This window comes from Girardinichthys multiradiatus, chromosome 19 (assembly GCF_021462225.1).
Source record: "Girardinichthys multiradiatus isolate DD_20200921_A chromosome 19, DD_fGirMul_XY1, whole genome shotgun sequence".
NCBI classification, from domain to species: Eukaryota; Metazoa; Chordata; class Actinopteri; order Cyprinodontiformes; family Goodeidae; genus Girardinichthys; species Girardinichthys multiradiatus.
Window position 1 is genome coordinate 23044024 of NC_061811.1, and position 22499 is coordinate 23066522.

The following is a 22499-nucleotide window of genomic DNA, read 5'->3' on the forward strand; positions in this document are numbered from 1 at the left end:
CAGCCCCTGACCCCAGCCCAAAGCCTGTAAGCGGACTGTCCTTGACTTTCCATAATGGGGGATTTCAAGGCAGGTTGAGAAGGGGTTATGGGTGATGAATTGGGTTTTTAGTGAGCTCATTAGGAAGCCAAACAGAGTTTAGACTGGCGGAGCGGAGCAACAGTGCAGTAATCAGTTCTGCTCGCTTTGTTCCCTGCCTCCAGGACATTTGTGTGGAAAAAAAAGAGCGGGGTGGAAAAAAAAACCTATGGCATTTGGCTGATGAGAGGGCTGCTGAGCAGAGGCTACAATCTGATGGTTGACTTGTTGATTTATAAACCTTTTATTTCATTTACTCTTTCAACCACAAAGCTTTATGTGTAGAGCTCCAGCATACCTGCTAATTTTGTCTTTGACGGCACTGTCCATCACAAGTCTATCAGGAATCTGAATTAAATTTCTTTTTGTTCCCTTTTTGAATGAAACGTATTTTTTGTCTTTAACTTGCAAGTGAAGGCAGAGAATCACTACTGCCATGATCATACACCTTAAAGAGTTGTAGCTGTTTTGGATCCCAAAATGAGTGAGATATGATAAATAATATTTCTGAATATCTACCAACCTTTTCTTCCAGGATGTCCCTGTATATAGCTCCATCGACTAGCTTTACTGTCCCTGCCATAAAAAGCATCCCCACAGCATAATTCTGCCACCACCACATTTCATTTTTCTTCCACACATAGAGTTTTTGCATAAAGCACAAAACATTTAGTTTTTGTCTCATGTGAGCACCTTTTTCCTTCATGTGCCTGTCAGGAGTCTACAATGAATCTCTTTATGAGTGAGGTACAGGGTTTTCCCCTTAAACTGTAAGTGTAGGTAGAGGCTCACTACAGTCGTCATGTTAGAACTTTCTTCCCTTGCAGATACAGCCGTATGATGCCGCTGCACAGCTTTTTTGTTTTCTTTTGCTCCGTCTCATCTCTTTATTCCCAGCTTTCAAGACATTATCATTCCAAAGCTGAGCAACTTATAAAATTTTTTTGGAGGCAGAGGGAGTTAGTAAAAAAGCACAAGCTCAGAAACAACTTGTCTTACTAATGATGACGCTTGTTTCAATTCAACAGAGATCAAATTACTTTAGGGAAATACCTGTTATTTAATATTTAATGTAGCATCAAACCCTAGGACTTAAAAATTCTTCTCTTGGTACGCCCAGCTATGTTTTTTTCTTTTTCCGTTGTAACAATTATGAATTATAGAGTGACTTAGGCCAAAATGCGCACAGCTTTATGGTGCTATTTTAAAGAGACAGAAACTCTTGGTTTGCACTTTATACAGACTGGTCTGTCATTAAAAAAAAAAAAAAAGAAATTAGCTCCATTTGATTTCAAATATATGGAAGGAGCACCAGCAGCAGACTTTTACTGCAGTGTTCAGAGGTTAGAGGGAGCAGGGTGGAGTTGTCAGGGAGGCAGAAAGTGTGAAATGTTTGGTGGAGACCCAAAGCCCTTCATTAGCCACTGATCCCTGTCTTCTGAGTAAGGGGCAGTCATGGGCATCAAAACTGCCTTTTAGTCCCCTTCCCAAAAAAAGCAGAGTGAGGGGTTGGATAGTAGCTACCCCATCCCCTGCAATTTAGCCCTTTGCCATTCATGCAAATTGGGTCCTGACATCCGCAACAGCTTGCCTCTTTTCTTTTATACATCTTTATTCCAGCTATTCTCTTTCCATCTATTTTGCTTCTCTAATAAAGCTATGTTATAATTATAACATAGATATACCATCATTATAAATATCCACATTTGTGGAATATAACATATTATAAATAAAAATATAAAAAATGTGGCAATGGATTTGTAGTCACACTCATTTACTTTAATACCTCAACATATAAATTACAGGTCACCTAATTAGTAATTAGGGTTGTTCATCTTTGTGTAATTTTATCTCAGCATCAATGGAGCTGTTCCGTGAAGACCTAATGGGTATGTTAGAGAATTTTAGTCAACAAACACATCATCTGGAAGACCCACCATGAAACACGGTGGTGGCAGCATCATGCTGTGGGGCTGTATTTCTTCATCGAGGAAAGGATAGCAGCTGGTTAGAGTTCATGGGAAGATAGATGGAGCCAAATACAGGGCAATCCTGAATAATAAAATTTCGTAGAAGCTACACAGGACTTGAAATGTACAGCCAGAGCTACAGTGGAACTGTTTCAATGAAATCATGTTCATGTGCAATAATGGCACAGTCAAAGTCCAGCCCGGAATCTAACTGAGAATTTTTTTTAAACGTAAAAATGTATGTTTTTTTTAAGTTTCAGTTTCCCGATGTGCAAAGCTGGTAGAGATGCTTTTGTGTGTTTTACATCCAAAGATATTTGCAGAACTAAAGGAAAGTTGCAGATGGATTCAGAAAAACACAAATAAGCCTCAGATTATGATGTAGTTGTTATTGTAGCGTAATTGCAGGGATATTTTAGGCTCCTGGCAAAATGTTAATATATAAAAAGATTAAGGGAGGCACAGCCAATGACCCTGGTAAAAAAAAAAAAGAAACCTAAACCACCTGCTTCCTTCTTACTCCTGGACCCACTACTCCTCTTTGGCTCCAGGGGAGAAGCTGAAAGAGGAGGGTGGTCTAGCTCCAGCCCATGTTTTGGGTTATAAGATAAAATAGCCTAACTGGTTGTTAAAAACACGTTTTACCTCCAACTCTACAGCCTCCATTCTCCCCTCTGTTCCCTCTCACCCCTCCTTGCAATTTTTCTTCCTCGTCCTCCATGGCAGAGATGTGTACAGTGGGGTCAGCGCTGCGCCTGTGAAAAGAGAGAGGCTTCGTATCTGTGGAAAGGCGATAGTTATCTCCAACATTCCAGGGATGACATAGAGATATCTGGCCGATGGCAGGTTTAGGGGGCTTAGAGAAGGGAGGTACTGTACAAGAGCTGATGAGCAACCCCCCCCCCCCCCCCCCCCCCCCCCCCCCCCCGCCACACACACACACTCACATGCAAACACACACATTTCACTCCGTCCTTCCCTCCACGCCTTTCTTACTGCTTGACTGCCTCACTTCCCCCCAAACAGAAAACAACATCTAATTAAAAGCTCTTATTCCACTTCATTTAAGGGTACACTTAATGATGTGGGGTTTTTTTGGGGGGGGGGGACAACCCAACATTATTACCTCTCATGCAAGATGAATCTCTCAGCTGCAGATACAGCTGTGTTTTACATAGATGTTTGTCTTCATTTCTGTGGGATGCTTTTAGAGAAATAAAAAAATAAAATGGAGAGACGAGGGTTATGCTTTCTCTTTCACCTTCAGCCATGTGTCCGGCGGTAACTGGGGGGCGGCAGACAAGAGGTGGGCAGCACCCTCTGAGTTTGGCACATGGACTTGCTAAAGGAGAGAGTTTGTTGTAATTGCTCTGACAGGTTTTAAGGCTGTTAATGACTCCGGCCTGAGTGCCACCAATTTGTCAGCATGCTTGCTGTTTACTAAGCTGTTGTTTTATGGTCCAGTGCAAAGGGGCTGCTGCTTGTTTAAGCACAGATCAGGAAATAATCAGTGTAAAACGCAGGCTGCGGTGGTGCCGCGCACACTGAGACTGTTCCGTTTAGAGCCCTCATCTACTGTATGGATCTGAGCAAATGCTGCACACCATATGGTGCGTTCACACAGAGAAACAAAAATGTTCTGACGGCTTACTTAAATAAAAAAACACGGATGGTCAAGTATGTTTTATCATTAAAGGGATTAGGGTCTTCTTGCCTGAGCACGAAGCATATTGCTAGCATGTGGTTGTAGCAAGAAGGATGGTAATCCTCAGAGAGCATGGAGTAACAGAGGGCTAGCTGTTCCACCAGGGTGAATAGAGCCTCTTCGCATTTCTGCGTGTGTGTGCGGAAAGGAGATTGTGTATGTGTCAAAAGCATGTGGTCCCAGAGTCGGCAAAGACCCCTCCGTAAATCCAGAGTAAATAAAAGGGGTAACCAGACGGACAAAAGAGGAGCCCCCACTGCGTCCCTCATTCGTTGCCATTTGGGGGACTGAATGTGCTAAACGCCGCTTATGTTGGCTGAAAAGTTCAAGAGAAAAAGAGTGGAAAGGGAGGCTCTAAATCCCCCTTCTTCTTTTCTCCTCATTCTTCGCAGCCAAGCCTGCAGGGATGGAGGTGGTGTAATAGGCGGGTGGAGGGACGGGTCAGAATGCTGTGCTAAGGTAGAGAATCCAAAAAAGATCTTATAGCCTCTGCTTCTCCATCCACTCCTCTTTTACTCTAGCCATCCATGTGAGTTTTTTCTTCTTCTTATTTGGGTGAACATGGCTGACTAGTCTGGCCTGACAGGGGTCATGGGTGGGGGATGTTGTAATTAGTAATTTTAGCATCAGCTTTAGTAAGCCACTGCTTCTACACCTTTGATTTATTACCCTGAAACAATCAGGTCGCTTTTTAAAAGTAAAACGTTTAAAATAAAACATCAACAAAATCAAAGTTTGTCAATAAGGTTTTTTCAGTTTCAGAACAGCAACTTTGTAAAGCTCTTCCCTGCGGTATATAATTTATCTTTAACAACTAGAAAGAACAACAAATACGGTTTTCTGCATTCTGGATATATTGAAAGTTGAGCTGTCTTTAAGATAAAATATTTGTAGTAAAATAAAAAAAGTATGTCATATCCAGCACAAAGTTTTAGATCTGTCTCTCTGCACCACAGAAAAATCTATTCCGTCAGATTATGTGACAGAGCAATCTGTACAAATACAACCATACTAAAATAAATTACAGCACAGATCATTAACTGCCTTACGAGACACATTGTACCTTACTATTTCAGCTTTTTCTTTGTTTGCTCCACATTTTAATATAGTTTGTATACAGGATAAATTATAGTTGCTATTTGTAAGGAAATGTCTCTGATTTACTGTTGTGTTAGATTGTTAAATCATTAATTTATTTATTCTAACTAACAAGGAGTTTTAAGAAGTTTTTCTGTCAAAATCAATCAATGATAATTCTTTATATATGGGCCTGATGTGATGTCACATAGTCTGAGAGGGAGAGTGAGCAGTCAGTATTACACAGCTCTACAGTTCCTGTACAGTAACGCGTATTCCTGTAGGGCAAGTAGACTCTCATCTTAAGTGTGCGACTTCGAAAAGATGTTGCAGATGTTCTGTGACAGATAGAATTGGACTTATCACAAGGATAAAACACAACAACTTTGCTGTAATGCTTTTAGCTTCCCATTATTTGCTGTAGTTTCATGTCCTTTTTAAAAGTATCAGCCTGAATAAATACCCCATAAGCATGTGTTGAAAATAGTCTCTCCAGAAGCTTTTTTTCTGCTTTTGTGCTTCCTCCTTAAAAGACCTCACAGATACTACGGAAATATACGGAATATACTAGGTTATTAGTTTCTAGCCAGGTCAAGTGTATTATCCACCAATTCCATTTACCAGCCAATTTCCTAGTGCAACTCTAGTTATTTCGTAGCTAACCATATTTAGGTTTAGATGTGGTTTCCAAGAGTTGTAATATTTCCTACTCGTGGTCGTATTTCTATGGTTAACCTAACCTGGTGGCTTCCCCAGTGGGATGTTACCTCCTGAGCATTGAGCATTGGCTTTGGTGTCATTACAACCTCCCTGAAAACCCCCATATAGCCACAAGACTACAAGACACTTGGTAATCTGTTCAAGATTTTCTAAAGCGACTTCGAACATACCAACATTAGGCAAGCAGAGATGCAATGTGTTTACAGTCCTTTCCCAGCCCGATAATGAGCTCAGCCCTGAGACCAATTTACTCACAAGGAGATATATCTGAATGCATTTTTAATAACCACCCACTGGTGATGAGAGAGGGAATGTATGTGAGCGTATAATGTGCTCTTGGACTTGGGCTTGTTTGTTTGCCAGTGTGCTTATTCATTCTCTCTTACCCTCATTGTGCCCGGTCATTGTCTTCCGTGTTTGCCTGATTACACTTTTGCAGTCTCTGCGCATTTGCAAATTTGCAGAGAAACTTTCATTGCAAGCACTACAGTCAAGATCTTGATGGAGTGAGGAACGGACGGAGGAGAAAAGGCTGAAAGGAAGAAAGAAAAAGAGGGGAAAGTGGGTGGGTGGGGGTGTGCTGCTGTCTTTTTTTTTTTTCCTTCTCCAAGGGCGCTGCTTTTCCAAAAGTGCCTGGGGCTACACTCCAGCACCTCGGCTCCCTTAGGCCTTTCGACTGCCTCCTAATAGCCAACCCCCATCTGTGTCACATGGCCAGATGATGGGACGCTTCCCTCTGCTCTGCCCTGTACTTTTTTTTCCCTTACCCAATTTTTTTCTCAGAGTGCACATCCACGCAGGTTAGAATGGCAGAGTTGCCAGGGAACAGTCAGAAGCCATTAGCGTTTGGGACAATTTGCCCTGCAGCGTTCCTTCTCTCGCTCATAAGAAAGGAGTGGGGGTGGATGCAAAGCACCAGCTCTCCTTCAGATGTAATGAGATTGAGCAAGTTGGATCTTCTTTATTCTATTTCTACTCCTTTATTCCTCCTGCTTCTCTTTTTTCTTTTTTCCTTTGTTTTTCTTTTTTTTATTTTCTGTCCACACTTCTTTATTCTTGTGATGAAGTAAAATGTCGGCATATAAATAAAGATTCAAAGACAGCCATTGAAGCCGTACACAAACTTGCTGCTGTAGAAGTCGGATCTGTGTAGACACACGCCGATATCAATGTAAGATAGAGAGGGGCTGAAAAGTAAGGGGGAGTCTGGTTTCATCCTCACAGGCTAGGGCTGGAGGCAGCAAGCATGCTGGGTAATGAAGTGACAGGTCAGTCTGTAAATACGCATGGGTCGCACTGGCCCTGGCCAGGGGGAAGGCTATCACATTGCAGTGAAAATGGAAACGTCAATAAAATTAATCTGCCAGCCTTTTGGCCACTGTGCGGTTCTATTGGATGAGCCTGACTGCTCACAGCGGGAAAGGGATTTGGAGAGTAGCTCGAAAATCAACACAAAACCTAGCGGCATACAAACAAACACCGAACGGAGCATAAACATTATTCAGCGAAGCTCAAAAGCAAAGAAACAAAGGCGGGGTGGTTAAAATTCACAGCTCACTGGTTGTGTTTTTATTGTAAGTTTCGAAGCAAACTGGGGGAGTTGTAGTCAGCTTCCGTCTGGGTCGCATTTCTCAGGAAGCCCCTCACAGTCAGGGTAGGGGCCCAAGTTTATTGTTTTAGGCTTTCCTGAACAAGGATTTGTACTTAGCCTGGGATTTATGGCATTTGCCCGCTAATTAATGCCCATTCTACAATTACAACACCCCTCGTCTGTCCCGATTCCCATATGTCCTTCAGGAGGGCGGCAGCTTCTTTAACTTCTCCTCGGCACTTCTTTGTTTATCTCTTTCGTGTGGCTCCAAGCTAATGATGTGCAAGAAAAACGCAGCACCAACTGAGAAGAAGAAAAAGTTGAGAAAAACATAAAGAAAGACAAAAAGTTTTACGAAGTGCAGGCCCCTGCTGGCCTTGTGTTCTTCATTTATTTTGCATCTGATTACACCACCAGTCGGATCCTTTTTCTTTTCCCCCTTTTTAATGTTATTAGTTGAAATATTTATGTGGGATTAAGGCTTGTATAGGTGGCTGTGATTGATGCCTCGCCAAAAACAAGAGGACATGTGCGTCTGAATTTTGAGAATGTCAGGGTCCTTCGCTTCCTTAGTGAAGGAGTTTTTCAGATACATAATTTAGATGCCCTCAAGGAAGGCTTTCAAGGCATCTGTGCCCGGGGGCAAGAAAAAATAACCATGACTGCTAAAAGTAAATCATTTTTGCTAATGCACAATTAATGCCAGGGAAGAGGAACAAGCAAAAGCCAAGGGACGAGGATGCAAACTTCAGTTTGAAGGAGGCGTATGTCCATGTTTTTTGTCAAGAAGTCAAGTGCTGATGCACATTAATGCAGGCATTGCCGTCGCTGGCCTGTCATAATAATCTTATGGCTGGATGGTAAGGGGGTGGGGGAAAGAATAGGACCAATAGAGTCCATTATGTGCATCGAACTGCAACAATGAACTTCCTCAAATCACAAATCATTGCTCACGCAGCAAACTGAATGTTGTAAATTCATGAATCCTCCTTTTTACTGTACATATCTGCTTAACTCCATTCTGTCCCCTTTGGCTCTCTTGAAAGGATGGGAAAAATGCTCTGTGTTAAGTCAAGCATGCAAATTTAATTGAATTAATGACATGAGTCCTAGTCTCCACTGTATTTGAAAGGTCCTTGTCTATTTCTTTTCCCTTTTCCCTATTTCCCTTTTCTTTCTGGAGAAGTGGAATGAGGAACACAATGTTTCAGTGCCCTACCATAACATTTGAGCCATTAACCCCTATTCCCCGGCCTCATGCTCTGGGGTATACAGCAGCTCTGTGTAAACCCTGTAGTCTCTATGCAGGCCTTTATCTAAGGCCATCCTAATACCCCTACCTCCTCATTTTCACAGCACAACACCAGCTGTACTTGCACCAAATCTTTTGGCCTAAGCGCACCATTTTTAAATTCCAACATCAGTATTTGTGGTATTTGTCAGTTTATCCATCTTTCATAAACCTTAAACTCAGCTTTGACTGACTGTACTTCTTCTTTTTTTCACCTTGTGATGTGGTTTGAGATGTTATTTAACTCCGAATTTGGTTTCTGCCCAGGAGATGGCTTAGACAACAGTGTTGCATCGCCTGGCACGGGGGACGACGATGATCCAGACAAGGATAAGAAGAGGCAGAAAAAGCGTGGCATTTTCCCCAAGGTGGCCACAAACATCATGAGGGCATGGCTGTTCCAGCACCTCACGGTAAGCATTTTTAGAGCTATGCTAACAACCTCTGCAGAAACACGTGTATTACAAAACAACACATATACACATTGGTCATTAGTAGCTGCTGTGGGAGCAAGTGAAACTTTCTGTCAGAGGGCCACACTGACCAGGTCAATATCATTAGTCTGGGCTGCTTACTTGGCTCAGCTCTGCAATTTGTGACATAATAGTCAGTCATGTTTGTATGGGGTCCTGAAAAGACTTTCATCCTGACACCTTCTAACTACCATCAGCTCCTAGATATGGTTGGAAACATGCCTGGAGCAAATGTCAAGAGTTACGCCGGTTACTTCACAGTCAACAAAAGCTACAACAGCAACCTCTTCTCCAATAAAATCTCCCTAATATCATCCATGTTTGAACCTTTGGGAATTATACACCTAACATTACGAATGTCATAGTTTACAGCTATACAATACAATACATTTATCGACTATACAACTGAATTGGTGTGTACACTCAAAGGCCACATTTTTAGCTACACCTTTTTCATTGCTTGTTAACACATAAGGCACTCAGCCATGCACATGGGAGAACCTTGAAGCATTTACAAATTTGTACATGGTGAAAATGATTTGCTAAAGTTCAAATTGTACATCAGAATGAGGCAAGACATGGGATGTAAGTGGTTTTGAACATGGCAGAATTGTTAGTGCGATAGGGTCTGGACACTACTGATCTGATGGGATTTTCACACACATCCATCTCTTGGGCTCTAAGAGAATGGTTTGAAAAAGAGAAAATGTTCGGCGAGTGTCAGTTGTATGGGCAAAAAGGGCTTGTTGACGTCAAAGGGAAATGGGAAGACTGTGTTTAAGATGATGAAAGAAAGGCAACTGTAGCTCTAATTCCCACTCAGATGCAATACCATCTCTGAATGCACAACACATCAGCCCCTGAAGTAGAAGGGCTACATAGACAGGAGAACACACCGGGTGGCACTCCTGTCAGCTGAGAACAGGGAAAGGAGGATACAGTTCACACAGACTCACCAAAACTGAACAGTTCCAGATTGGAAAAAGATCACCTGGTCGGTGTGAACATTATGAAAGCATGAATCCATCCTGCCTTATATCAACGGTTCAGGCTGGTGATGGTGATGTAATGATATAGGGGGTATTTTTTTGGCACAATTCAAGCCTCTTAGTGCTAAATGAGCATTGTAGCTCCTTTGGGGGCCCCCTTCTGGTGTCAGGGCCCTATACAGTTGCTTAGCTCATTATGCCCCGAATCGGCTCAACAACCGCTATTTGTGCTTTGTGCTGTTTGTTTGGGTGTAAGAAGCAGAAAGATAGAAGGGGTACATGTGCATAACTGTAAAACGTTCCACACATGAGTGTGTGTGTGGGGGGGGGGGGGGTAGTTATTTGTTTATGCATTTCAAGGTAAAGTTTCAATTGAAATAAATTAAAATTCAGTAATGAGTTGGAGTTTTTTTCTGTCTGATTGACCTGGTGCGATGCCAATTTATTTCCTCAGTTTAAACAGTTTTAAATTGCTCACGTCATTAAATGTAGCAGTTTTACGTGACCTGGAAACAGAGCTTTAAGTATCATGACTGTTCAAATATGATTTGACAAAACGGATGGTCTAGCATTGACTACATTTCTGCTCATCTGTTTGTGCCTTATTAAAAGGGGGTGGTCTACATGTCCCCTCACCCTTGCTAATGTTAGGACATTATCAGAACATCAGGCTGTATTGATTTTGCTACACGGGTCAGATATCAGAGGGAGGTGGCCGCGGTGGGACACAAAAGCTGCCTGAGCTTGTAACTCTCTGCCGCAGAGAAGGAGTGACAATGTGGGGTGGGGGGATGGGCAAAGTAAAAGAAGGGGGGAAAGTAAGGGAGTCTTAGTATTGAGTTGGGGTCTCGCAGATCACCCTTGCATTTAAGAGGGTTAGGTGCCCCCTGTGCACTGTGTAGAAACCCCCTACCCCTTCACCAAAGTGCCCACTCCCAGCTGAAAGCCACCTCTACCCTGATTACCTAACCAAAAGCCCAAGTAATAAGCGGCCAGCAAATACAACCTAATTGAAAGGGCTGTAAATCCATTACATATTGGTCAGGGATAATCAGAAGTGCTTTAATCACTTTTATCTATTCAGGAGCAGTGAAGCTGCAACAGCAAAGCCCTGAGCCTTGCAGGCCTTAGCGGCTCCACCACGCCAGTCTGCACGCTTATTATTCTCATCATTATCAAAATGACTTCACAGCTGTTCACAGCGCCGTCACTCCCTGACGGGAGAGCTTCTCACTGAGCTGTACAGATCAAGCTTCATTCACACACTGAGGGCCGGATTGAGGCTAAACTTTTTATTTTTAATATGTACTATTTTTAAGAGCGATTCTGTCTGCTGTTGGTGTTTTGTTCCTTTGTTCATGACTGAGGAAAAATCGTTTTATGGATGCAAAAAATACATAAAATCATCTGAAAACATTTTCTCTGATGATAGCCTTACAGTCTCTATCTGTGAAAACCCTCTGGAATAATTGCCAACAGATTTGTTTTAATTGTGTTTAAAATCAAAAGGTGGTTAGGACTGGTGGAGGGGAAAGCTCAGAGAAAGACAGATCTTTCAGAGACCCATTGAATTCAGACCAGGCAAAGCTTTCAAGACCCTCTTTTGCTGTTCCTCGCCCCTTTATCACATCTCCTTGCTTGTGGATGTTCTCCAATCTTTATTTGTTTCTTTTGTGCAAAGCCCGGACCAGTCTTGTACAAATAATAATCCCTTCCTTTTAACCTGCCTTCATTTCTCCGCTGAGGAAGAGGACTAATTGAATTATCCCCCTTCTCTTCTCTTCTCACCATCACCATCCAGTTCTCCCACCCATAAACTCTTACTCATACACACACCCATTAACCATTCTCCTTTCTTTTAATTTGTTAAGCAAATGTATTTGCAATAGCTGGATGCATTTGTCCAAGGGTGAATTCTCGGGGACTTTGGCCCCTGAATGGCCTATAGCGGCATTCTGCCATTCACACATTCATTAACTGAGGGGTGAGGAGTGAATGGAGCGGCCTTGAATTTTCTCAAACTGAGGGGGCCAGCATGGAGCTCCTCTTCCATGAGCCACAGGGGTCTCCCTACATATGTTCTCAACATCCAGCCATTGTCACATCTTCTGAAAGGCTCAAAAGGACAAAACCCCCCTTAACACACAAAAAACAACACGGACCAATAGTAACAACTGTTGGCTTTTAGATTCAGTATAACAAAATTGCCCTCTCCCTCTGCCCTCCCACTCTCCATCCAAAGCTTCGCTCTGACCTCACACTCTCTCTTGGGAGAAATCACGAGGTTGTTTTGGTCATGGCGGTCGAACGTAAGAGACAGACACATTGTAGCTCATGTTAACCATCAGTCCTACAGTGCCAGCATTCCAGCTGAGAGGAAAGTACTGTTTTTGCACCATATTGATTCCTCAAAACAAGACTCTATAGAGGGGCTATGATATCCCTGACCTCTTTTATATTGGGGCCACATGCACATTCTCTTGGGAGCAAGAAAACTGGCAACCTTAAATGCTCCACATGTAATTGGCCAATGGTTGGACAGATCAGCTGGCGTTGGCTGGCAGAAGAGGGTCAGACTGTCTCTCCACTTCCTTCTTGTATTCTACCTCCTGCTCTGCCTCTCTAATGCCACCCCCCGCCCCCCTTCTCTTTTTCTCCCTCTCCACGAGTTTCTGGATGTCTTCCAGCCACATTAGGGGAAGGGAAATCCCAGACTGTTGGAATAAGCTTTTCAATACTACAGGGAGATTATGTTATCAGAAAGGTAAACTTCACTGTTAGGGGTAAAATGTTCTGCTCCACTGCAAGAGCATGGGCCAAGAGGGCACTGGATGGGTGGATAGTAGGAATGTAAGCTGGAAAAAAGATAAAAGAGGAGAAGGACAAGATTTGAAAAGGTGATGCTAAGACTAAAGTAAACTCCAAAATTTACAATTAGCCCCATGGCGTGCTTGGCCTTCTGTTCCCACTCACCAACTGCTACCCTTTACTCACTTCTGTAAAGACAAAGGTCACCACAGCAATGAATACAGGAAGCACTCAGATACAAAGACGCCAGTCTGAGATCTGATCTTGTCAGTTTGGCTCATGTAAATCCTCAAACACCTATGAAAATAAATAATGGAGAACAGGAGAAAGCACAACCACTTGAAAGTTTTTCTATACTGTAAGGAAGTAGGGATGGACTGTGCAACAGAGGAAGAGTGGTCAGTGTGAGGAGTAAGTACGTAGCCCTCTCAAACATCAAGCGTCTCAGGTTCTGTGTCCCGAGCCACCTTTTGGCCCGGGTGTTTGGGGAAATGCTGTTAAGCTGCTAAGCCAGGTATATTGGTCCCCTGGGCTCTTTGAAAAGGAAGTGATATATCCTTTGGTCATTTCGAGAGTCTTTGGACTGTGAAGTAGAATTAAATGCACAGATGATAACATTTAAGGTGGGATCCAGTGGCATTTAAGTGTACCTATTTGTATGAAAGCTCAATTCACTGTCTTTAGTGTGTGCTTTTGAAGAGGATTGACTCCTGAACTGTGTTTTCACTGAGCTTAATAAATAAAAGTTGATCATGTTGCAAACTCTTTGCAGAGCTCAAAATGCCAACGCAGCAATAAGAATCCTGCACCTTAAATACATGTGATCAGAAAAGTGAGGACCTTTGAAGAGTTGAGTGCATTGTGCTGCAGACAACATCATTAGATACACTGCTGACAGTGCCCCAATCCCCCCCCCACACACATACACACACACACACCAACAACCCAAGCCCAACATAGCGTTAATCTCCATGACAACAGGGTGTCATCGTCAGGTCGAGCCCTCCTGTGGGAGCTGCTCTCACTGCCACCCTTTATAGGCGCACATAAAAGAGCCAGCAAGGGTCATTCACAAGACATGGGCACAGGCAAGGCCAAACCCTGGCAACGGATGTTTGCTCCATATAACAAACAAGGGTGCAAGTCCATCCCCTAAAAAATAAGAGAGGGTATGTTGTTTGTGTAGACTAAACAGTCAGCCCTGTTGTGTCCCCAGTTTTTTTTCTTTTTGTTTTGTTTTGTTTAAGCTCCTCTAGTCCTGCTAATCCTTGTGGGTTGTTCCAATACGGGCAGTCCCTGAATGGTGGAGACACACATCTGCAAATAGTTTGAAGTACCTAACTCTATTTTTTCTTCAGCTGCCAAAAGCTGTTTGTTTTATATTTGTTCTTCTTTTTAATACACATGATGAAAGATTCTATTTTTTATATAAATAAATTCCTATTTTACTTGTAATCTTGTGTAATTGTGTAACATTTATTTGTATATTTTGTTAAATGACATTACTCTTTAAAGCAATCAACTCAGAAAAGAACTTACTCTAGCCTTTACTTCTGTGATTGAGATTCAGTTTGCTTTTCCACCTCCTCAGGTTGTTTTGAGTTTAGATGAAGAGAGTTTTGAGACAAAAGAGAGGCAGGGAGTGGGTTTAGGGATAAGAGCAGACATGGGGAGGAGGTAAAGAGGGGGCTCCTAAGGGTCAGAGAGGTGGAAGCCTGGAGGAGGCCCACACACTAATCTGTCATGTGCTTGTTTGCCTCAGGAGCCCAAAAGTCAGTTCTGCAGTCACCCGTAGTAACCCAGGCGACGGCTTGGTTCAGCGCCGCTATCCAAATGTGTGACTAACAGTGGAAGATCTAGGGAAAAAGAGTCATCACATGCCTTTTGTGGGTGCTTTGTGAGTGTTTGCAAAACAGATGTTAGAGACAATTTGACATAGTTTTGTGATGTTTATCACTGAAGTCATTGAAAGTCACTGCTAATGAGAGTGGAGGAGACCTTTGAGGAAGTTAGGGTTTGGTGTGCAGCTATTGTCTGGTCGCTGTGTTCTTATGTGGGCTGCTCGGCGACCCTGGAAAACAGAGACACAAGCCACCTCTTTCTGCCATCTGTTCTTCCCCTGTCAGGGTAACAAGCAGTGATAGACCCTCAATGAGACAGGATCCCAACTGCAAACACAGTGGAACAACTCTTTATTTTAAATGAAACTTCTTCTCTGTCTGAAGATATTTGCAAAGAGGACAAAGCAGGAAATAGAATAAGAATCTTTTTTTCTTTCTGAGGCACACACCTGATATGAGCAACATCGAGTTTGTTGCTGCTATAAACCAACTACCCATTCTGCACTTCACCACTTTTTAACAATGACGTTTTGGTTGTTTTGAGCATGAAATACTTAGGTTTATCACGACTATTTGTCAATTTCCATCTGCCAGGAGGACATCTATTACCCGCCAATTTTAAATAAATTTCCATGTTGTTCTTATAGTTTAATGTACGGAAAAGCTGTGATAAGGGCTTTAATGAATAGTATCTGCTTGCAAGAGGAAATTTAGAGTTGTAATGCTTTAATTAGGTGTTCTATACTATCAGATTTTATAACAATGAACTTGCAGAAACAATTGGAATTGAGTGTAATTCAGGGTTTTTAGATAATATTCAATTTAATAAAATTACAGATGAAATACTTAACTACAATGGCTAGATCCTACACAAAGGTTTATATACATAAACAAAGTTATAAATGGATTGTTTATAAGGTAGGAAATGTAGGGAAAGCAAGGCGAAGCTTTGAAATGTTGGTTTCAATTATAAGCAGGCAAATTGACCTGGAGCCTATTAGTGCATTGCAGCTCTATTACTTCTTACAGTGTGTTTTTGGCACTGATATTAGTTTTTCCAGAGATTTAATGCTGTATTTGAATGTAATAAGCTCTAATTCATTTCTTGCTTTGACATCAGACCTTTACACTTTGCCCCCTAATCCAGATCTGTCACAGTTCCACTTCAAAGCCAACTCTCCCCACATGGAATCTGAGCATGTAAAGCACGCCACATTAACACTGCATACGGCACACAATTGGTGTGAGAAAGTGCTTATATGCTGCTTACATGTTTTGTTTGTTTTTCCTTTTTTTTTCTTTATTTATATTTTAATATTCTTACTTATGGAAAATTAGCACCTTGCTGTTTTTTGTTTGTGAATGCAGGGATACATACATGTCCCTGCTACTCCTCATGTTTTCTCTCATTTCCACCCATGCCTGTTAATTTTCATTCCTGCTGTTTGCATCTTAATGCAGGTTGTTTAATGAAGTAGCAGAGATGAGTGTTTTCGTTCAGGGACTGTTTACGACATATTCCCACTGCAATGAGGTGATTAACCCATATGGAAATCCACAGTGTTTGCAGTTTCCAGTTTGACAACAGTGCAAAATAACAGGGCATTACTCAAAGTGCTTCCTGAAATGTGATGCAATATGCAGGCCTTTAAATAATGTGGTTGGAGTGGGGTTGACCTCATTGAAGAGCAGGAGCACGGCATGAGTTTGACTTACCCCTGCAGAGGTGACTACACGTGCCCTGACCACAGCAGACAGCAAACGGAGCATGGCCTGTTGAAGGCAGTCAGATTTATAAACTCGCTGCTCAGAACAGAGAAAGACTCTTTGAGACTGCACAGGCGTAAAGTTGACAAGACGTTTTTTAAAGGCCTATTCTGTGGCGAGAATATGGAGCCCAGTTTGGGATAATTTCCTTGCCATTAGCACTGTCAGTTCCTTCGTTAGTCATAACACTCCAATCTATCACCTACACTGCCTTGTATTTATACACCTTGAACTTTTGCACATTTTGCCACCTTACAAGCCTAAATTTCAACATATGTTTTGGGGAAGCACATCATTGGAAGTGAAAGGAAAAAGGTACATAATTTTCAACTATTTGTTTTCAATTAAAAATCTAAACGTTTGGCATGCATTTAATGTAATTTAGCATTGTCATGTAGCTAGTTTCTTCCATCTTTCCTTCAACTCTAACCAGCTTTCCCCACAGCATGATGATGCCACCACTATGTTTCATTGAGGGGTTTGTGTTTTCAGGGTTATGTGTAGTGTTCATTTTCCAGAGTTAGATTTCTGCATGCCAAAAAGTTTAATTTTGTTCTATGAAAAAGTTCAAAGGGCATGAATATTTATATTGCAAAGCACTGTCTTTCAATCATATCTGACTCTATGGTAAATAAGATAGAATGTGGCTGTTTGTAATAAGGGGCCTCATATGCTATTTTTGGTGACATGGTATGTGTTTAAGATGGTGTTTTTGATTCCTTGCTGCTTTCCCCTTTTAAACTTTTTTGTGTTATCTTACTTATAACAAAACATAGAAGAGGATTAAGGTTTTACATTTTAGATCCAGTTCACTTAAATTACCTCTGACCTAATCTGGGGTTTTACCCTGAGGACTAGTCTCATTGCTCTCATGATAGATTGTGGAGCAGTGGCAAGAGCTGTTCCAGCGGTGGCTGTTGCTGCTGCTGCTGTTTGCAGGGTACCATGGAGGCCAATGAGATTCTGCTGCAGGCTTCCAAGCAGCCTCAGCACTGCTTTGATATTCATCTCACACCAAGATAAGGAAAATGCAGAAGGGAAAAGGAGCAGCTGACATGGAAACAGCAAACCAGGCTAAACTGGGGAGGGAGGCAAAGATAGACAAAAGGTGGAAGGATGGAGGCACAGAGACAAAATCAAAAACAGACTATGTGTTTCGCTGTCTGGTTTATCATGGGACCTCATAGCTGCACCAGATCCAACTTCTGCCATTTTGTGCAATTTTCTCTCCCCTCCTTTTCTGATTCTTCTCAAATGCATGCTTTTGTTTTACCCAGAATTCAGTCCAGAGGCAGGCGGTGGGATTCCTGCACAGTGGGGTCCTTATAACTGGGAGCCATGTCTCTTGTTCTCTCCCCCCTCTCCCCCAGACTTCCTCACCTTTCAATTTTCCCTATTGATATATTTTCTCTCTTTCTCCCTTTTGAACATATGGGCTATTTTTTAGGTAAGAGACCAGTCCACATCAAAGACTGAGGCTGAGCAGCTCAATATGTTGCTCCTTTCCATATTCTCTTGCCCTCCACCAGGACTCTGCCTGATAAACAGACATTTATCCAGAATACTTCAGCAGTTTTGTTAAGCATGCAAATAGTGCTTTGCAAAATTATTCATATCCGTTGAACTTTTCTCATTTTGCCACATTACACCCAATTTATAAACATTTTTAAATGATAGACAAATGCAAAGTAGCGCATAGTTATGCATTGGAGGTAAACTGACACATGCTTTTCAAAATTGTTTATAAATAAAAATCCTAAAATTATGGCATGTATTTATATTCATCCCCTTTACCCTGATATACGTAAATACAACCGAGTAAAAAGCAAAGTTGTCCACCCCTGTTATTAACCAAACTTTGAACATTTCATAAAGCATGCATAATCTCAAAATAAAAATAATATGGCATGACTGTGAACTTACCAGGACATGGCTGTCCACCTAAACTACTGACAGCTCCGGTAAGGAGAGCTTTCTTCATAGAAGCAGGCAAGAGGCCCATGGCAACTCTGGAGCAGCTGCAGAGATACATAACAGTTTATTAACAGGGTAACGTAAAGTCGTGCACTCCACAATGGATTGGTTTAGATCAAAGAATATTTGTGCATTAGAACATCCTAGTCAAAGTCCATACCTAAATCCAATTTGAAATCTTTGGTAAGATGTTAAAATATGCTTCAAATCCAATCTGACTGAGCTTAAGTTCTTCTGCAGAGAATATTTACATCTCTAGATATCCACAACAGGCTTGAAAAAAATTTGTTTTGTAAAAACTTTGAAAACCTTCAACTATTTTCCTTCCACTACATAAGTATGCTCTGCTTTGTGACGGTTCCCCACATAATAATCCATAAAAATACAATGTAGTTTGTGTTTGTAAAGTGACAAAATGACAAAGGTTCAAGAGGTCTGAATACATAACCATTTGCTTTAGTGTCTTTTTACAATTAGAAATCTTTTCAGACTTCTTTATTCATCTATAACCACATGCTGCCTTGCACCATTCTAAGCTATACAAATGAGCATGTCTTATAGATCAGTTAGCTCTAAAGCAAAAATAGATTTTCTTTTCACTGATAAGAACATACAGATGGATAAAGGAAGAGAACAACCAATCAAAAATCAAATAAAGATGAAAAATAAATATATAAACCCAAATCTGAGCAAAGCAGGTCTTGGCTCCAGATGTGAATCTCTGAATATTGATTGTGGGGAAAGCTAGATTCTCTATATCCCAAGGCTGCACGACTGACACACAAAGCACCTCTCTAAAGCCCATAAACCAGCTTGCACAATTATTTAGATAAAGAGGGCGACAACAGCAGTGCATGCCTCCCAATGCAGAACCTCCTCCTTCTTTCTTATCCTCCTCCAACTCCAGCTCCTCCTCTTCTACTCTCCCTCTCATGCAGCATGAAGATGAAGAAATACAGGAGAAAAATTGTGGGTGGGAGCAAATGTTTAATTAGCTACACATTTTTGAATCTTCCTTAATGTTCATTACTGAAACCAGGGGCAATTACAAGTTCAAAGGAGTTTAGGGCACCCACAGCCCGCATAATCATCCACAAATTAAGCGCTACTCATTTGTCATAGCACAGCATGCTCACAGCTACACACATACATGCATGTTGTCAGAGTTGAGTCATAGAAAGGCTGACAGGCATCAATTTCCATACAGGCACAAATCTCGGCTACCCCAAGGCACCGGGTTAGGCAGCTCAATCCTCTTATGTTCCAATGCTTTGTTTTCATCTGACAACAGAAAACACCACTGACACCTTCACCTTAGCTTGCTCCACATTATACTGTATCCTTCTTGAATTCATCCTCTTATAAGTGTCCTGTTTGCACTTACAATCCCTACCGCCACCTGGCCTCTTCTGTCTCGGTGCACCAGCTTTTGTTTTAAACTTCAATCTTCCCTGTGTCTATCTCTCCCTGCCTGGTCATGCCTCTCCAACACGTGACACGGGTGTGTTTCATGTCTGTCCCCCCGGATGTGTATCTCGGTTACCTCAGGGGCAAGGTCGCACTGGCTAATCCAGTCTTCAGGTGGCTGTTTAGCACACTGAGAGGTGAGCTCCTGTTACAGGACTCCTTGACCAGAGGTCAGCCGCGATACTGTCAGAATACACAGAAACATGCACACATGTCCCGGCTGACTAGCACATGCATACGCACAACACCAAGTACATTGAGCCTGCTTATCTATGGCAGCTGGCTCATTCTCTATCTCCCTTTCCTTGTTCTTCTTTAGAGGACTACTGTACCACTGCAAGTTTCGTCTTTCATCATCTTCTCTCATTCCCGGGTCAGTCTGAGTCTTGTCCACATTAGGAGTCCCTGATATGATCTCCATGAAGATTTGCTCCGGTGCCCATGCATTGCCTGTCCAGCTCGGCACCTTTATTGTTTAAGCCGCTCTCACACAGGGGCACAGTCAGGTCTCTAGCGGATTGAATAGAGTCCTATCATGTGTGCGTTAGCCTCAGGACACTGGGAGTGGGAAATCATTTTTCACAAGGGGAACAACATCCATCTATACAGCCAAATACTCTCTGTTTCATTAAGTAGCCCATCCAGGCAGACAGATGTGTTCACCATACAGCCATGTTTGCCTATGCAAGAGCGTGTATTAACCCACAATCCTTCGGGGGAGATTAATAGGCTACCAGCCCCTTTTCATTGATTATCTTCATGCCATTTTCCCCCTCTTTTCCTTGGCTAGATATTAAAAACTAATGAAGCCTATTGAAAATGGGAATCACGAGTCTCTTCACGGATCATTTTAGGTTATTTGGGCTCAAACAGAGAGGGATGTCTGTAAGGCACAGTTTGAGTCGAATTAAGAAAATAAATGCAGAAAGCAGCATTAAAGAAAAAAGAGCTCGACTGTAAAAAAATATGTGTGCTTAAGAAACGACAGCTCTGCTTTGACACATGGAGTGGAGATGTGGAAGATGTTAGCAATACTGCGACGTAGCACAGCATTCCTAGTGTTGGAATCGTGTCTTAATTGCTATAATGGAGGTCGTAAGCACAAACAATAATGGAGTTGAGGAGATACGTCCCCAGCAACCTGAATTAAGGGGTTGCTCGGCTGATCCGCTACAAGAGGGCTTGTGTAGATTTGTGCAAAAGGTGACATTTTCACGGTTGGAAATACTTGCAATTTGTACAAGTACTATATATTAGAAATATGTAACTGTCTAATATCATTTCTAGTGTTTTAATAAGCAAGGGTTAAAAAAGGATAACTGCCCTTTAATAAATTTTGTAGTGAAAAATCACAGCTTGAACACACAATACACCCTGCATTCAGACTGTGGTGATTTTATGATATTGTAAGCTTTTTTAACTAGCTTTAAAATAACTTACTTGAAGCATAGACCTCCCTATGTTTTAATTGAGGTTTTTATGTTGAGGTTTTACAGGAACTACTGACTAAATTCATCTGCTGTGTCAATTATTTTCATCAAAATACAAAGTTGTCCAACTACTTCAGACATAAAAGTCTTGAATTATTACTTTGGCAGTTCTACCAAGTATAAGCAGACTGTTTGCTGCAGTTCTGGTAGTTTAATAAATCTGACAAGCTGTTTACCAGTAAAAAATTCAAAGCAGACCATTTTTGAAAACAGCAAACATCCAGCTAATAGATACCTTACTTAGCTTCAGCCACTAGACTGCTAGTAGCAGCTGGAAGAGTGAGAAGACATCCATCCATTTTTCTATTGTCTATACCCACTTGTCCTGCAGGGTCATGGGGGAGCTTGTGCTTATCTCCATCAGTCAGTGGGCGAGAGTTGAGGTGCACTCTGGATAGGTCGCCTGTCCATCACAGTGCGACTGAGAAGACGGCTTGTGCCATTTCCATCTGCGAGAAAGGAAGGAAAAAAATGTCTCAAAAAATCCTTCCCTAGACAGTAATACAGCCCAGATACTATAATTTATTCTTACTTCATTGTTTGATGGAAAATCATAAAACCTGAATTTAATTTTCAGTTAGCATGGTTTACAAATAGAGTTTTAAAGGAAAATAAATTTTACAAGGAAAAAACCGTTAGATACTTTATCATGGTATATCTAAAACCAGTAATTGTTTCATCTCTGATGTCAAAAGCAGCAGAGTTGATTTTTGTCTTAGGCATTGCTGTTAGAGGCAGATGGTGGTGCTTAAGGGCTGCGTGTGATATATGGGTGCATCAAACCCGCGAGGGTGAGCGAGCAAAGAGTTAAAAGCGTCCGTGTGATGGGCTCACCTCTGCACCAGGCCTGGTGAAAGGCGGTGGGGTGCTGTCGGGGAAAATGACTTCCTGAGACATTACCATCAATCACCAGACAGGTCAGGCCCTCCCAATCCTGCCATGAGGACGGACAAGAGGAGAAGGGGGATGGGTACAGGGGATTAAACTTGAGTGAACCAAAACAGATTTTAGGGTGAACTGACTATTAACAATCTATTCCTCTCACCATCTAACTGTGTTATGTCCTTCTACTTCCCTTTCTTATCTGTCTCATACCTTTCTCAGATACTATTTTCCATTCCCGTTTAAAATGGTTACAAAGGCATTCACGAATGGCCCCTGCTGATCAGAGTCCTCTCCTCAGCTCAATTGCATCATTAATTATTCCACAGGCAGTGGGCTAGAAGTAAATCTAAAGAGAGGAAGGGAAATAGAGAGG

The 22499-nt window shown here is 41.9% G+C and overlaps 1 protein-coding gene across 1 annotated transcript in view; it reads left to right on the plus strand.

Moving 5' to 3' along the window:
• The window catches only part of meis2a (Meis homeobox 2a), a 99853-nt gene that overhangs the window by 30430 nt on the left and 46924 nt on the right, over positions 1–22499 (plus strand). The window contains exon 8 of the mRNA XM_047345266.1: positions 8700–8845. Coding sequence (XP_047201222.1) covers positions 8700–8845 — 146 coding nt within the window. The remainder of the gene's footprint in view (positions 1–8699; positions 8846–22499) is intronic.